Genomic DNA, 17305 nt, shown 5'->3' on the forward strand with positions numbered 1-17305 from the left:
GGTTATAACTCCAAAGTGCCAAATTTTTTAATCTTCTACTTCAGAAGAAAGTAAAACTTTAAATATTTTAAATATCCAATTTTATTATTTTAAATAGATAATCCAACATGTTTTTATATATATATATATAATTTTAATTTTTTTTATTAATTATGAATCATGTGTGATTGATTAATTCTACTCTATCGATTGACAACTATTTTATGATGAATGAAATGACTAAAAATAATTTAGATAAGTAAATAAACGTAATAATATCCATAAAAATTGGACGTAAATCCAACAATAGCACATTAAACTTCCCAAGCATTCAAGTTACACAAGGCATTCGAATCTTTGAAGCTCCACGGGAAGCATTTCACGCCCTTCTCTCAACCCCGTAAGCTCTCTCATATCATCTTCCAAGTAGCCTTTCAAGAATGCCACCACGACCCCTCCCACGAATCTCCTCATCGGCTCTCGGCACTTGCCATTCTTGCACAAACAAAACGTTGCCTTCCCTCGAATCCCCTTCGTGTCATCGTCCAACATATCAAGATGCCCGTAATCTTTGGCCACGAAATAATAAGCCGGTTTGCAACATTCGTTGTAGAAGTCCTGATGATTCACCCCTTTTGGTGCACAAGGAGGAAATAGAGGATTCTTCTTTATTTCCCCTAATCCCGAGCCTATAACCAAAACTCCCGAGCCACCAAGATCGAATGAATGAGGAACATAACTTAGGATCGGAGGAGGCGTTTGTCTCCCTTTGTCCATCCCATCGACAGGGTCGATACCTATGATGGCCGAAATGTTGAGGGTCGTGAGACTGGATTTGCCCAAAGCTAAGCCAAACGCCACTTTACCTCCACGACTATGGCCTGCTAATCCTAGCTTATTCAAATTTGGATTCACCTGAGGTGGGAGGAAATGGACTAATCCCTCGGACAACCAGTTGATTATCTTGGCTGTTGCCTCGATTTCTTCGTGCGAATCTGGGCCCGCCACGGTGTATAACTGGTCCAAACCAAACAAATTTGTCATGTTTCGGACAGAGTGAATCAAATACAGAACATTATTCACAACACTATTCAAGAACTCATAGTTGACATAATTCGATTAATGCAAGTAAAGAGAAATCGGACACTATACTAACCTGCGGCGCCACAACAATGAACCCATGGGATGCAATATGTTGGATAAGTTGAGAATAGAAAGAGTTGTAGAGTAGATACCCGTGAAGAAGCAACAGCACAGGGAACTCTCCTGTTTCTGTCGGGCTGCAAATTAAAAGAGGCTTTGGCGGTGAAAATGTTGAAACTTTACTGCTGAAACCGCATGTTCTTGACTCGATAGTTATGAAATTTGTCGAGTATTTTCCAAGACTGAAGATATTTGTAGAAGCAGGAGTGGAGATGGTAGGTGCTGAATTCATGACCTTCAGAATTCTTCAAGATGTGGGCTTGTTTCAATTTTTGCTTTGATTAGAGTGAGCTTTTTCTTCGAAAGGGATAACAAGATCAGTTCGACTTTTGTGGCAACGAAGAATCCCCCACTTGGTGTTTTTCTTTCCATGTTCTCACTTGAATTTATATTTTTTTAAATGGGAACCGACACTTTGGTAAGTAGATATTTAATGGCGGATGTTGATATCACGTTTGGAATTATTATTTGATATTTAGATTCAATATTTTTTTTTCTCAATAAAATAAATGAATTAAGACGAATACGAAAATTATTCATTCTATTATTAGAAAGCCACGTAGAGAAATCATTGCTAAGTCAATTAATATTCGACACTAAATTAAGGATGTATCGAGCCACATTATGCGTGACTTCATTAGTTGTTCTCCTCATGTAGTTGATAGTTAAGATTTCCGGTCCTTCAAAAATTTCTTCCATTTCCAAAACTAATACGCCACCAAGATCAAGTTTAGCTTCTGACTAAGTAATTACATTAATCACATTAAGTGAACATGATTAAATGCTTACATCAGTTAGCCTTCGCTGAACAAAGAAATTCACTGTACATATAAACACCAACTCCAAGTTTGGTGTTGAAAAGAATCATCAAGCTAACTGTTATCGTGCTGCCTATGCCGATGATTCAGTCATTGATTGAGAAACTTGATGATTGAGTTCACAGAGGGAAAAAGAAGTAGCTGCAGCCTTTATGTGTAAGATACATGTGTAGCAAGTACTGAACAAATTAGAAGATGAAGAAATATAGACACTCATGGAACTAAAGTTGTCCAAAAAAAATAATATGAAAAAGATGAACTCCAAAGAGATAAGTTGTTAATAGTGTCATCTCAAATAGAATATGATTCTTAAAATAATATATGCGAGTGCATTACAGGAGGAAGGAATCAAGCAGGATCTGATTGGCTTACTGATGGAGTGAGTAAAGAAAGCAGGAAACTGTATGGTTTGTTAGGCCACACTGCATATATTTTTATGTTTATGTTATCGTTACTTTTGTTAAATTTTATGTAATATTGTGGAGAAAATAGGCTCATAGCCATTTTTATTATTATTATTTTTTATTGGTGTCGTGGTAACCCATGAGGTGGGTCTTCGGACTATTTGAAAGGCAAAAAAGAAGATAGTATGGAAGTGGGCAATTAGGCTTGCTTTGGACAACTATAAGAGAATTAAAGAAGAAGAAGAAGCACATAATGAGGAGACTACATTGTTTATTTAGTCACTTTTGAAAGTTTCATCATGTATAGAGTATACTTTCTAGCCACCATTATATTAATTTTGTTCTCTATTTAAAACTTTACTTTGAGTAGATCGTAGAATCACTATCGTAAATAATTTGTTTTTATTATTTAAGGATGAAAATATTTGAATGAAGTTGGCCATTAGATCACTTTTATCATTTTATATGTTTTTTGGTTTATCATGAAATCAATGAAAGAAATAAGCTGGAGTGGAGAGTTGTGTATGCCGATTTATGGTTTTGGACAAGAAATGGGAGAAGAGAGTTGGTTGGATTAGCTCAAAATATAAAAATCAAAATAATGAATTCTCTCCAACATCACATACAAACCCATCTCCATTACTAGACATGTCAAAACGGGCTGGCGGGGCGGGCCAGCCCACAACCCGTCGTAACCCGCCATTAGGCGGGGCGGGGCGGGGCGGGGCGGGCCTCTAAATGGTCAACCCAACCCAACCCATCTAACCCGCTTATTTTTTTTAAGCAAAAAATGATAAACAATATCACAGTAAACATAGAAGAAAAATATATTTCAGTCAAATAATTTCATAAAATATTTAAAAATATTGAAATAAGACATTTAAAAAGCATACAACATAATCCAAAAAAAGTAAAGTGTTTAAACCAAACATGAAGATCGAGACATGGAAGAGAACATAAAGTCGAGGAAAGAGATGATTGTAAATTTTAAAAAATATTATGTCTTCAACAATATACATAATTAGAAAAATATTATATCTTCAACAATACACATAGTCCACAAAATTTCACTGCAACTCGTCGGACTTCAAACGAAACCGCTCTTGGGTTCACAAACAACTGTTATGCTTAAAAATTATTTTAAGATTCGTGAATAAAATTTACAGGAATTTCTTCCCTTTTGTTTTCTCTATGTATATTTGTAAATTTCTCTCTTTTTATTTTCTTTATATATATTTGTTCTAAGAGTAAATTATCAATATATTTGTTCTAAGACATGGAGGCAAATGAAACTTATTCCAATTTTTATATAAAACTTAAAAATATAAAATTTTATCCTAATTTGGCGGGCCAGCCCGTCCAGTTTGGGCTCACCCGTCTTGACCCGCAACCCAAACGGGCTCAACCCATTTGGCCCGCCTCCAAACGGGCTGCTATTTTATCAACCCAACCCATTCAATTTTTATAGCGGGGCGGGCCAACCCGACGGGCCTAACCCAATTTGACAAGTCTATCCATTATTCAACCAACGTCCAACAATCACAATATCAAACCAACAGTCACCAAATGTAAGCAGAGCCACCTCATGCAAGAGCAGTAAATAAAGATGTAAGCGGGTAAGGGGTCCGACTAAAGTGTATAAAGATGTATGCGGGAAAATGATCCAAGTGAAGTGTTATGCAAAAATGCTAGAGACATGGAAGCTTCTATGAGTGAATGCACCACACAAGTTCAAGCATAAGGTCATAATTACCTATGTTGCAAGCACATTTTCATATGTTAAGCTCTGGAAACTCACCAATACATGTGCAACAGTCACCAGAGAGTTATTCCAACACATGGCCTATAGCTGTCACGGACAAAACCTACAAGCGTAATTTGCCACGAAATATGCATGCACACAAATGACTGCTTGGGAAGGGAGAGATGACCCAGGTGAAATACGACACACAAGCTTAAATATAAAAAGAACATAATCTGCTTTAAAGATGCATTGGCTCATGATGAAGCTGCAATGGGAGTTCGACTAAAATATGGCATGTCAATTCTTGTCTCAGCAGTAACTCTCACCAACAAAAAGAGCCACAAAAACACTCTCATTATGCCGAACATTCGGATCCATTTGCAGCAACCAAATGAGTTCTTATATTCATGGGTAGTTCAATGTTTGACGGGGTTGAGAACAAGGTAGTAGAAAAATAGGTAGCCATGAAGAAAAAAGATTTTGTACCGATCTTCAAAAATAGAACTAGACTTTGGACAAGTTCCTGACCCAATTGGTGGTTGTCTGAAACTCAATACACCTACAACGAAGATATGACATATCAAACTTCTCCGTCAGATAAATAATACGTAAAGATGCGAGAAGGCCAAATAATGGCTTATGACGCTCGCATGCATTACTTGCACAAGGTAAATGAATCAAAAGAGCAAAGTCATACCTGATGCAGTGGGTGCAAGAGATGAAGCCATGGAAGTGGCTAAGACTGAGTCAGAAATAGATGCCACAACATCAAACCAATTGATGTGAAGCATGACAGACATGGATGGAAAGACAACCTTTGATGATAAAGTTGGTGCAGCAATAGTCATGAAAAGTGGAGAGATCGCAGTAACTAACGATCTATAATTCAAAAAAGGTAATGAACAAAGCAACTCCCTACACCACACTAAATCAACAAAAATGCGTACATATTCTCTTTAGTGCGTGTAAGAATGACATTTTGAAGGAGCAAACATAGAAATAATATAAAACATCATGGAAGAAAGTGACTGCTGTAGTGACAAACCTAATCAAATTTCTCTCGAATATAAAAACGACGAGATATGCATAAAAAAAATATGTATTTTGTTTCTATGAAGTCAAAACACATCAAGGTGAATCACGGAGAGAAGGAAGAGATAAAATCCCATCTAATCAAGGTAACGAACAATTCCACGTAATCATTTTTTGCACAAATACAAGTAACATTGTGATTAATTCTACAAAACATGGAAAATTCAAGAAAAGATTAATTCTACAAAACATTGTGATTATCATTGGTTCCTATGTCATATTTTCCATCCAACCCAAATGGCAAATTATATTGATTAAGTTTAATTTTAATCCCAAAAGTGTATTGGTTTATAAATTTCGACCCCCTTTTATTTTTATATGATCGAGTTTTGGTCTCAATATATCCACATAAACTGAATTTATATTTTCAAAATATTTGATTTGCCAAAAATAAAATTAGTTTGATGTGTACATATTATTGCTGTTTAATTTGGATAGAGAAGAAAACTAGGACCAAAAACAATGAGCGCAAAACATCCTGGGGCCAAAATCGATTTGGTGGCATATTTTGGGGACCAAAAGTTGAAATTATCTCTTATTGACAACTTTGAATCTGGTTTATATTTAAGTATCTCTCTTAAGTGATCTTTAATTTCTAAAATGCTATTTTTTTAAGTTGAGATAGAAGATTGTTATAATTGGGTCTTGAATCTGAGATTTGTCTCAAATTTTGGAATTTCACGTCAGATGAACCATAAATCATCTAAAATTCAAAAGAAAGAATAAAATTTATAGACATCAATATCTATAAATTTCCCGACAAATTAGAGAAAATCACCTTTTATGAACAAGCCGTGATTCATTTCAAAAATGTTGAACTGATTCGTTTTAATTTATTATTTTATTTGCTAAAATACACATAGTCAAAATTGAAGGGAAATAGTGTTTCCGATTATAAATGATATATTTTATTGATTTAAATTATTTCTCAAATATAATTTTCCAATTGTTGATTTGATTGAGGAAATATTCAATATGATTTTGCCTTTCTTAGATAATGAGATATTGTTTCAAATATATTTGAAGATTTGTTATTTGTGATAGAAGATTGATGAGATATGATATTAGTGTTTACAAAGAGTTTATTCCTATTAAAACTCTTACTTTCCTTATGAAATAGGTTTCCTTGTGGAGATAAAAGTCTTCAACTATAAATAAGAGATCAAAGGACATCATAAAGGGGGTTCCTCTCGACTTCAATATCGATCGAACATACATACACGAAGTGGAGATTTTCAGAGCAAAATAATTCTCGAAGCAGTTGCAGTTGAAGAGTGGTGATCGCGTGTTGCCTTGAATGTTGGGAACATATGCAGACAACATCTGTGAAGAAGTTGGCTGAAGATCATTTTCATGGATTCCCTTTTTGAAATCACGTTTTGCTTTCTTGTTTTAGTTTTTATTCTGGTTATTTGTTTTTATAAAGCTTTATTTCTCAAAGTGTCGAGGAAATTGATTTTCGTAATAATCACTAGTGATAGGTTTTTGTGTAAACATTGTGATTTTCTAGTGATTAATTTTGCCATAAGACACCGCACAAGTATTTATACTTGTGCATATTTAATCTTGTCCATTTATTTATTTGAAGCGAATTTGTGTTACAAATTTCAAATTTCCGCTGCATGTTGTCCGAAATATTGTAACATCTACCACAACATTTAATTCTGATAAAATACAATTTACTATTTTACTTGCTATTTACATATTTACTTATAACGGTCAAACAACGTTTTCTTTCAAAAATAATAAATATGAATTACTAAATCTTTGAGTAATAAATATTATAATGGATATTTCTCTCCACATTAATCAATACTAAAATACAAACTATTTGATGTACTTCCACTCATAAAGCATTGCAATTTCATCTTCTCTCTATAAGGTGATACATGTTTTTAGATAATTATCACTTAACTAATCTTAAATTCCCATTTTTACATCATTTTTAAGAAAATATCACATCTTTGCGTCCATTGTTCTTCTCTGCTGCAATTGCGAGTAATCTTGTAACCCCTTGAGTCCACATATCATATTCTCTTTGATTCCTACATTCGAACTCGACCACCCCTCGTGCAACGGTCTTCAATGCGAAATACCTCCGGTGCTCGCCGCCTTCCAGAAGATGGCGGCCTGCCCATGGAGGGATATCTTTCAACACCTCCAAGACTACATCTGAAATTCCAAAAAGATGGCCAAGGATAAAGATTGCAACTTTTTTCATTTTTAAATAAATTTCCACTGAGATCTCAAACCACTTTCTCAAATCCCAAAATAGAAAGAAGCCCCACATCCTAGAATTATGATCTCGTTATCATTGAAAAGACAAAAGCAAAAATATAATAAAACCATGAATAATCGATAAAAACTCACTCTTTTTCTTTTTAGTAAAGGTACCAGCAACATGTCTACTCTTCATCTTGAGCATCACCTGCCAAATTTGAAAAATATTATGATTATGAATCAAAAGTGAACAAGGCAGATTCATTTTGGACACTTTTAACTTTTGTTCTTGAAAGAAGTTTCAATGATATCCATAGATTTTGAAGTGTTTTATAATATTTCGAGGGATTAATAACAGGCTCTCGATGGATCAATTATGTAGAACAAAAGCTTACCTGTCCCATTCTGTTTATATATACAGACACTATTTTCCAATGAAGATCACCTGCAAATAGCGCAGGAAATCGAACTGTCACCGAGCAGAATCTAAAACGTAGTTGGAACTTTATTACCGGATGGTGTGCTAATATGCCTAATTATGTTTCCACTGGATCTTATCTACACAAGATTCATGAGGGTAACAACTATAGAACATTTTAGCAAATACAGATTAGTTTACGAAGTCGGACTTCAAAGAGAAGAGTGCATGTTACCCTTGCGCGTTCTTTTCAGAAGTTCACAACCTTTGGCTAGCAACTCTCGACCGCAGATTCCAAGAAAATTTTCTTCGCGAACAAGGTCGCCACTAAAACTGTCATTTGAACTTCCATTATCACTCCCACCATTTGTAAGTCTCATGCCCTTGTCCACAGGGATCACAGAAGCAATGTTCCACGCTTCCTTCATTGCCCTTGCTTTCAATGTGGCAGCACCGCGTAGCGCTATAAAGTCGATATTAAAATTAATCAACATAAACAAAGCTCCAAGTTCATGTAAATTTCGAACATAAATCGAAGTGTCATTTGCTGTGGTGACTTTAGACTGAACATACAAAAACAAAATTAATCCAATAATTCAAAGCCAAGAAGCCAGAATTTGTGCCTTTCTTGGTTCTTCTGCTTCAGTTCTTAATCCTATTACTTGAAAAGAACATTGCCAAATAGCTTTTTTTAAAAGCTAAGTCCTTATGGATCAAAACTTTCCGATAATTTTATGAAAAAATAAAGAAGTATGATACCAGTAGCTGCAGCAGCCGTCAAGGTCATGATATCCCCAGCTGAACGAACATTCACCGCTGAGCTCACGACTGAAGCCAAGCGTTCCCGCTCGGCTCCCATCAGCTCAGCTGCTTCAACACATTGTGCAGCCACCAATGTGGCGGCAGATGCAACAGCTATGTCTGTTTTCGCAATCTGTTCATCTTTTCCAGCACGGGACGACGCAGCAGTGGCCGCAGCAATCGCAGCTATAGCAGCAGCAACCCCTGCAACCGAAATGGTAGCATGTAGCTGTGCGTTTTGCACCCTTGCCTCCTCTTTCTTTTTCTCTCTTCGGTCTTTCAACCACCGCCCCACTGTTTTTCCTCCACCACTCGTGGCAGTTCCACTAGCAGCGGCACAGCCTCTGTACTGGTTGCTCACCGGAATGCTCCATTGTGAATTCTACATGCCGAAATCCATGTCAGCATTGGAAAAAAAACCGAACCTTTAGTTGTACAAGGTCTTAATCAACCGAAATACGACCCATAAAATTCAATGCAGAGAGTCATACCGAAATTTAATAAGATTCAATTAATGAGACCATTAGATCCCATAACAACCGGAAAATTTTTCTTGCCCTACGATTTGGTCCCTCTTCTCAAACCAACATGAATCACAGACTAAATATCGTGGTCCCTTCATCATTAATTACGTAAAATCTTTTGGTGCTAAATAACAGTAAGACAGAATTTTATAAATAAATCATGCCAGTTCATGATAATGAAGAAGATTGACACTAGTGTACAATAACTTGGCAATATTCTTGTACCTAAGAGAGGTTGATATGGTAGGATGGCCACCCCATCACTTCATGGACCATTAACAAATTACATATGCTTTTACCTTTCTCATTTATCTTCATCTGACAAAGACACAGTTTCATAACATGGTACCGACATAATATTTCTTGGGAAAAATGCATAATTTTTTTAAAAAAAATGCTATGCTTCCGCAATTAATCCAAGTTAAATATCAAATTCGCAGAAACAAAATACACTGAAAAACTATAAATTTTAACGAGTAGAATTAGGAAAGGTATCAAAGCAGTACTTTTTTGACTCGTTCTGAGTATGTATTTCGGTAAAGAGAAAGCTGAAATATGCTCTCTCTACACATATATGTCTTCAGAACTTGTGCATTGTAACCAAAAAAAGGGTATATAATAATTCCCCATAAAATTAACCAATTTCCCAAATTCCAACACCAAGAATGAGTGAAACTAAAGTAGGATGAGTAAATCAATGCAAGGGAAAATTACATTTAAGAAGATACCAAAAAATGTGAAGAAAATAAATATTATATTATAATTATAAAAATAAAAGTTTATTAAACCTTGGGGTCATCAATTTCAGAGGGAGAAGCAGGGGGGCTGTTAGTGTGAGAGCCGCAGCTCTGGCCTCCATTCAGAGGGCCACTGCTGTGTGATAGCCTTCCAGAAGTGCGTGGTGATACATCCTGCTGCACCTGTCGTACACACATATCATGTCAAAGAAGAAGAAAGTGCGATGACTATACTATATAATTTAAAAATGGGATTTAAGGAGAGAGAAAGAATCTAGGAAAAATGAAAATCCAGGGGTTTTTAATGTTTGATTTGATATTGATCTCCTTTCTCAAGGAGACAAGCCTACTTATTAAATGCTCTGTAAATAGATTAAAGTACCAAGAAACTCTTTGTTTTCACATATCCAATTACACCTAAATTAAATGCTTCATATTTTACAACCTCAAAAAATAATAGTTCGACAAAACAAAAACACAAGAACGCAAACAAACAACAGCAAGAATGCACATAGTTACTGGTAAATTGTGGCAACGTTAATCCTAAGAATCAACAAAAGAAAAAAGGACCACAAAATTGCAATGATCCCCTCGTCAAGAAATAAACCCGGAAATACAGAACCGCTATTTGTATTCAAAATAAAAATAAAATATTCGCAGGCAGACACAAACCCGAGGACAAATACCCGAATAGAATATAGAAAAAAAGAATGAATTTTTTTTTTGCACCAGTGAAACAAGTCAAATTCAAAATAGTTCCAACTCCAACAACACACTTGGAGAAACAAAAATCAAGACGCACATGAAATCAAACTAGTGATGTCAAGCGACACAAAAAAAAACACTCATTTTATGCATAAAAACAGCTTCTTTATTCCCCAAGCAATATTGAGCCTTCGCTTACAGAATGCGACATGATACGCTCCATAACAAGCTGAGACGTCTCAGAACAAGCAAATGAGAAAGGGTTCCTGGAAACAGTGGCCGAAGCAGCCTCCAAGTCGTGGGAGACATCTTCAAGTATAGTTTCACCGCCATCCCTTATGACGGCGGCGTTGTTTTTGTGACCATTCCTCGGCGGAAGCTTGGGTGGCGGTGGAGCCAAAACTTTTGTAACTTCGAAGGCCGAAACACTCCAAGAACGTGCCAGAAACTCCATTGGCTCCATTGGAGTTTCTGGTGGCCTAAACATCGGCTGAAACTGAGCCTTCTCCATAAGAAAAAGAGCAATAGCAGGAAAATATTGAACTGTGGATTAAAGGTAAAATAGAATAGCAGCAATGTATTAAGAACTTGTGTGGTATATGTATATTATTATCATAAATTAAAGAAAAAAGAACAGTGTGTGAGATAGAGAGGGAGGAGAGAGAGTCAGTCTTGTATACTGAAGGCATTATTTGGCAGAGCGAGGAGGGTAAATATTTTCACTTTGTCACTCAATAGGGCTATTTTGTTTTTAAATACACACGAGGATCTTATTTTTTTTAATTAAATAATTAATTGAAGTTGTTTTACAAATTTTTCTCACTCATAAACGAGGATAGAAATCTCTAATTTTTTTGGGTTAAGATTCGGATTCGGAGGTTTTTTAACCAAAATCTCTGAAATAGTTTGGGACAGATATAAGATTAACATGCTCATCTTTGAACTCATCTCAAAAGTAATATTAATAATAAAATAAAAAATATTAATAATAATAATATTTATATTAATATTCATATTATCACTAATAATAATAAGTTTTATTTGATAAAATTTCCGAACTCGTCTTCGTTTTGCCTCATTAATATTTTTGAAACGGTGATGAGAATTTGATCTCCGAACTCGAAAAAGCGGGGATCGGGACTGGTATGGGGTGGGGATGAAATTCAGAGACGGAGATGATGATGACAAACTCGCCTCCGCTCCATTCCATTGACATCCCTACTCCTATGTAGGGTTGGTTAATCACAGTTTGAAGATTTAAATATTCCTTTATATTTTAAAAGTTTTATACAAATTCTTTTCAATTTACACATCAAAATCTAAATAAAATCATATTTCTCATCGGTTAATAACACCAAAATAATTTTTGAATAAATTCGAGCATGATATTTATATAAAACCTCTTCCATAAGATTTTCACTAGCATGATTTATAAGCTATTATGTTAGTCCGTAAAATTAACTAAATAGTGTGTATCAAAGTNGCTTGTTCCATGTCAAAATAAATTAACTATTTTGTATCGAAAAGCCTCGTAACGGAGCATGCCCGTTGTATGTAAAATGTTAGGATTGTTTGGCACATTCGGCGCACAGTGCACGCAGTTGTAAATTCGTTGACGTCTTTTATTATTTCTCACCAAATTTTCTTTGTTTGGAGACTCGAGGATTTTCATTATTAGTTTGTAAATGTTGTAACCAAAGATATTATTAATGTCAACAATATTACAAGGTTTGTTATTAAAAAAAACTATGACAACTTTGTCAATTAGAAGATCACGAAGGTCTAATTCCATTAATTTTTCTTTTAAATATATATAATGATTGGGGTCCTTATATTTCTGGGAGAGCAAGGGGTCACCTGAAATCTTGAAATATATATAAGGACCCCAATCATTATTCCTTTGTCATATTCAAGAATGTAATACATAAAAACAAACAGATATGTGACGGTGGGTTTCTGGACGTAATCAAAAAGTCTAAATCTGATCTACAAAATGCTAAATGAAGGGACCATATATTATATTAAATATTAATTATAAAAACAAAAAATAGTGTATAATTTAATATGATAATTTTGATATATATCCGCCGATGGACCCGACCCGACAATCCAGTACTACATTTAGATTTATGGCTCAATTACTCTTTTCTGTCAAAGCTGGAAAAACGCGGGTAATAGAATAAAATGTTCCAATCCTCACAGCTACTCTCTCCCATTATGGTTCCCTCTCTATATAATTCCAGGGTTTTTATTAATGTTATGATATAATATTTATTGTTTAATACATTAGTTACATAGACGGAATAGAGCTTATATTTACGGTTCTCTTGTAAATGTTGCATATTAACATCTATCATTATTTGAGTCATAGAATTTGAAAAGATTAATTTGTTTTGTTACTTCAAAGCATGCATCTGAAGCCACCACTGTAACATCTCGAGTCGGGGTTAGTCGATATCAGCATTATTTGATAATCACACAATTGAAACAATAAACTCCGTATATCAACATCTAGTCAACCAGTTTTTAAATCATAATGAACATTGTAGTTATAACGTAAAAAATTTTCAAAACATAAATAAACTTGCGGAAGAGTCTTACAACTTAAATTAAATAAAACTTTTCAAAAAACATAATTAAAACAGGCTCCTTAATTCATCTCTATTACCAGTCCCAAAACTGATCATGTTTTTCTTCCTTGATTTTCTCTTCAGACTTATCTTGGGAAGGAGAGTAAATGGTGAGTGATACGATCCTCACTTAATAAGCTGGGGCATATACATAACAGATACACATGATTTTCGAAAAGCATCATATCATGCATAACATATTTCGTATAACATATATAACAAGCATAAACGTAAGCATAACATTGGCATAAGCACTGAGATTCATCTATTTTCCATTGTTTACAATATAAGTCCCTAATTTTTACTCTTCTAAGAGAATGAGACCATATAAATGTCACAATATCACTGTGTAAATGTCATAAACTTATCATATGTTAGGATTCTCAATCATATCCAGTTGAATCCTCACAGTACTAAAACATAAGTTATCATATCACACGAAGGAATAATAATAATAATGCTCGACCAAAACTTTAAAAAAAACAAAGTAAGCTATAAAGGAATTTTATAGTTTTAAAACAAGTTCACTTAATTTAGTATTGCTTGAAGAATTCAAAAACCACAAAAGAATCACAAAAACGACACTTTGAAAACACAGCCGTACTTGGCAGAAAATCAATCATTTTGCATAATCTTTTGCAACTTATTGTAGAGTTGGATCATACTTAAATTGCACATAACATCCATAATTAAGTCAAATAAATTGTGGACAGTGAAGATCGGTCGTTTTGACCAGTTTATGGATGAAAAAAATAGATACGTTATTCTCGCTTAGAATTTGAGCAGTTTTCTTGTAGAGGCTGTACATAAAAAACTATTCATTGTATTTGACTGAATTTTGGCTATATTATTCAAAACACATGATAGAGTATTCTGAATGGTGAATAGTGGATTCTGAGCAACAGAGCGATGAAAATAATTTTTCGAACTTGGACAGCACTTCGATGACAGCGACAACACTTCGATCAAAACTTCGAACTTTTACACAAGGTGGCTCTCGAAATTTTTTATATTTCTTGCTTGAGAATAGTGTGATTTTCGAGTGAAGGGTGCTAGGATATTTATATGGAGGTTTGATGGCATGTGTTGTCCTACATTCCCTTAATTAACTCATCCTTGCAACAATAATTAAATCTTGAATTACGGTAAAAATTCCTCCCATTATTTCATTGTGGTGGCTGAATTTCTTATCCTGAGTTCTCCGGGACAAAATATAGGTTTAACAAGCCTCCTAAAGTTGCACGCGTGTAATAATTTAATGGATTGCTAGCCAAATCTCGTGGGCTTCACATCATTCTGTCATGCCCCGGATTTGACGATCATTTCCACTGTATCAACATAAATTTTCCCAGCGTGCTTATGTCCTTACCCACATGCTCCTAATAAACTTTCCAGAAGGTCACCCATCCCAGAATTTTCTCATGTCAAGCTATCAAGAGCATGACAATCAAGTTTGGGGTCATTATAATATCATTCAAGTGTTAGAAGGACCAATGGGAGAGCATCCAAGCCGAGACAGGCGTGCCTCATCGGAGCTTTTCACCCACCCCAGCGACGGATTTTAACCCGCCCCAGCATGCCCTGCGCGTCCCAGTGGGGGGGTTTTTACCTTCCATAATGCGTGCCTCTCGGACAGAATTTATCAAACTTGGGATTTTGACACAAATTAATTATGAAAACGATATTTTGGCGTTTTTGGATGATTTTTACCATGTTTTTGGTAATTATTCCTTGTAACAATGATCATTGATCAATTATTGAAGATTATTGAATAAAATTGTGAGTTTTTCTCTCAACAATAAAGCTCCGGCTTTGTGCATGCTTTTGTGTGTTTTATCAAATCAAACTTATTAAAGTTTAATATTTTGTGACGTTTGTCGATTGTTATTCATTCGCATTGTCAAATATGAGTTCTCTGAAAGTTTGTTTGAGTTCGATTGTTTATTTGTGTCATTTGTTACTAAACTAAGTGATATAGAGACAAATACACGTTATTTGTTTCGAAGATTAAAGATCGGGGTTAAAGAAATCTTGTTTTTCATATAAATGAGGGCGCGACTGAATCTAGTTCGTGTTTAATTTTCTTGGGTAACCGGATTTGCATCATGTTCCCTTCGTCTAGAAGCTTGCCAAAAGCCGCTTATTGTTCGTGCAACCTCATGGCACCGACAATCACCTCTCATCCTCTTTGGTCCAGGACTGGTCGGCTCTGATACCATTCTTTCATGCTCTATATTCGACGAATATCCTCATTGCATCAACACAAGTCTTTCCATATCCTAACTCACACGCTCCCTGAGAAATTTCCCTGGGGTGAATCATTTCAGAATTTTCTCAATTTTAGCATGCTTAACTTTGAAGTTCTTATGTGATGAGCTCTCGAAATTAATATGAACCTTGATGATATGACTAGTACCTATCAAATCTTTTAAACCCTACTTAACTGCATGTACAGTTCTAAATCTGAACAGATTTGGAATCTCTCTCATTTTTGTATGATATCAATTTTTCATGTTTCTTTCGCTTAAAATTCTGTCAGGAGCTGCTCATTGTCCGTGCAACCTTATGACATCTATGATCACCCCCCGCAAACGTCAGCTTCTCACAGGTTCCATGCTGAGCGTCTAAAATATACCACCGCAAACGTCAGCTTCTCAGAAGATCGACAATGTTACGAATACATCACATTTAAAATTAATAAGGAGTAACTTATAGACTTATAAAGGTCTATAATTTATTAGACAAGTATTTTGATATGATATCACTATTAAATGTATAACTTTACATATGTGAACTGTTGATAAATGTGAATCATTTGATAAAAAAATGTTCAAATTTAATATCGGTAATAATATTCTTAATTGTATTTTCTTGAGAAAAATTACTTTTTTGTGTGCTACATATGCCTTCTCCAACATAGTATTTTGGCTATTAAGAGAAAAACAACACTCACCTCCTCCTCGGCTACTCCCACGGGTGCCGTCACTTGCGTCAGAGAGCTCGTTTACTTTTTTTTATACTATTAATTTATTTAATTAAGGTGATATTTCTCACTTATTTTACAGCTATATTTATATACTTAGGTCAATTAGTTAAATTGTTTACAATACGTCTAGGGTCTAATTTACTATAATATTTAAGTGATATAAAATAATTAATCAAATCAAATCAATTAAATAAATTCAATTAATTATATAAAGTATAAACATATTTATAAATTTTTAATAAGATGAAATATTTCGAAAAATAATTTTTTCAAGTGAAGTTTGAAACATATGGGTTGGAAATATGTTTACTTTGTGGTTGTGATGGACCAATGATTTATTTTCTTCTTATTTTTGTTTTCAAAAAAAGGTGATTTTCCCGTTATTTTTAACAATTGAAATGAAAGTAAGTTTTATGTGAAACGGTTTCATTAATATATATCCGTGAGATTGATTGATTCGATCTATATTTACAAAAAAAAAATCATACTTTTTAATGAACCTGATCATTTTTAAGATCAAGATAAAAAATTGACATGTAAAATGGTTTGATAGGTTTTTTATTTGAGTAGGTCTCTTGTGATACGATCTCACGAATCTTTATCTGTTAGACGGATCAATCCTACCGATATTCACAATAAAAAGTTATACTTTTTCATGGATGACCCAAATAAGAGATACTCTTAGTATAAAAAATAATACTTTTTCACTAATGATCCAAATAAGAGATCCGTCTCACCGTCTCACACAAATTTTTGTCTTTGTTTTTTTTTTACCAATTAGAGGAACATATTCCTATTTTTTCTCATTCTTACAATTAGGGCTTCGTTTAAGTGTCCGTACGGTAGAACAGTTTCGATGTGGGCCTAAAAAGTTGTGTGAGATCTTACGAAATCTTCGTTCTTAAAAACGAAAAGACTCCTTGCTGCCCATCGCCATTAGGTATGGACAAAAAAATGATATTGGGGACAAATAAAATTTTTTAATGATAATTTTTTCAAAAAAATATATTATCAATTGACAAATGCACAAAATAACAACACTTT

At 34.5% G+C, this 17305-nt stretch overlaps 2 protein-coding genes and 1 long non-coding RNA gene across 5 annotated transcripts; all 3 read right to left on the minus strand.

The window, feature by feature from the left end:
- Positions 1-239: 239 nt before the first annotated feature.
- LOC140981342 (chlorophyllase-2) lies at positions 240-3035 on the minus strand. The gene is made up of 2 exons (XM_073447714.1): positions 1136-3035; positions 240-996 (listed from the first exon to the last, which is right to left on the minus strand). The coding sequence occupies exons 1-2, from the start codon at positions 1412-1414 to the stop codon at positions 316-318; spliced, it is 960 nt and encodes a 319-aa protein (XP_073303815.1). The 5' UTR covers positions 1415-3035; the 3' UTR covers positions 240-315.
- An 885-nt stretch (positions 3036-3920) lies between these two features.
- Positions 3921-5120, minus strand: LOC140981519 (uncharacterized). Its single transcript, XR_012176094.1, has 3 exons — positions 4846-5120; positions 4635-4707; positions 3921-4269 (listed from the first exon to the last, which is right to left on the minus strand). It is a non-coding gene; the product is annotated as an uncharacterized lncRNA (long non-coding RNA).
- Positions 5121-7148: 2028 nt separating this feature from the next.
- LOC140981318 (VAN3-binding protein-like) lies at positions 7149-11297 on the minus strand. Of its 3 annotated transcripts, none has more exons than XM_073447682.1 (7): positions 10845-11297; positions 9992-10117; positions 8638-9061; positions 8114-8341; positions 7856-7905; positions 7611-7668; positions 7149-7412 (listed from the first exon to the last, which is right to left on the minus strand). In XM_073447682.1, exons 1-7 carry the CDS (start codon positions 11154-11156, stop codon positions 7186-7188), a joined length of 1425 nt encoding a protein of 474 aa, XP_073303783.1. In that variant the 5' UTR covers positions 11157-11297; the 3' UTR covers positions 7149-7185. The 3 variants fall into 3 exon arrangements, with proteins under 3 accessions (XP_073303783.1, XP_073303782.1, XP_073303784.1); XM_073447681.1 differs by having other exon boundaries at positions 9992-10123; positions 10845-11296; XM_073447683.1 differs by lacking the exon at positions 7149-7412 and adding an exon at positions 7469-7531 and having other exon boundaries at positions 7587-7668; positions 9992-10123.
- Positions 11298-17305: the final 6008 nt, after the last annotated feature.

Source organism: Primulina huaijiensis, chromosome 7 (assembly GCF_012295235.1).
Source record: "Primulina huaijiensis isolate GDHJ02 chromosome 7, ASM1229523v2, whole genome shotgun sequence".
NCBI classification, from domain to species: domain Eukaryota; kingdom Viridiplantae; phylum Streptophyta; class Magnoliopsida; order Lamiales; family Gesneriaceae; genus Primulina; species Primulina huaijiensis.

What these genes read in the sequence shown, in the direction of transcription:
- LOC140981342 (XM_073447714.1), bottom strand. Translation starts at nt 1,414, where the DNA reads ATGAATTCAGCACCTACCATCTCCACTCCTGCTTCTACAAATATCTTC. An exon ending in TCATTGTTGTGGCGCCGCAG is followed by an intron (nt 997 to 1,135) that starts GTTAGTATAGTG and finishes GGTTTGGACCAG; the next exon opens with TTATACACCGTGGCGGGCCC.
- LOC140981318 (XM_073447681.1), bottom strand. Translation starts at nt 11,156, where the DNA reads ATGGAGAAGGCTCAGTTTCAGCCGATGTTTAGGCCACCAGAAACTCCA. An exon ending in AGCGTATCATGTCGCATTCT is followed by an intron (nt 10,124 to 10,844) that starts GTAAGCGAAGGC and finishes TGTGTACGACAG; the next exon opens with GTGCAGCAGGATGTATCACC. An exon ending in CTGAAATTGATGACCCCAAG is followed by an intron (nt 9,062 to 9,991) that starts GTTTAATAAACT and finishes TTCGGCATGTAG; the next exon opens with AATTCACAATGGAGCATTCC.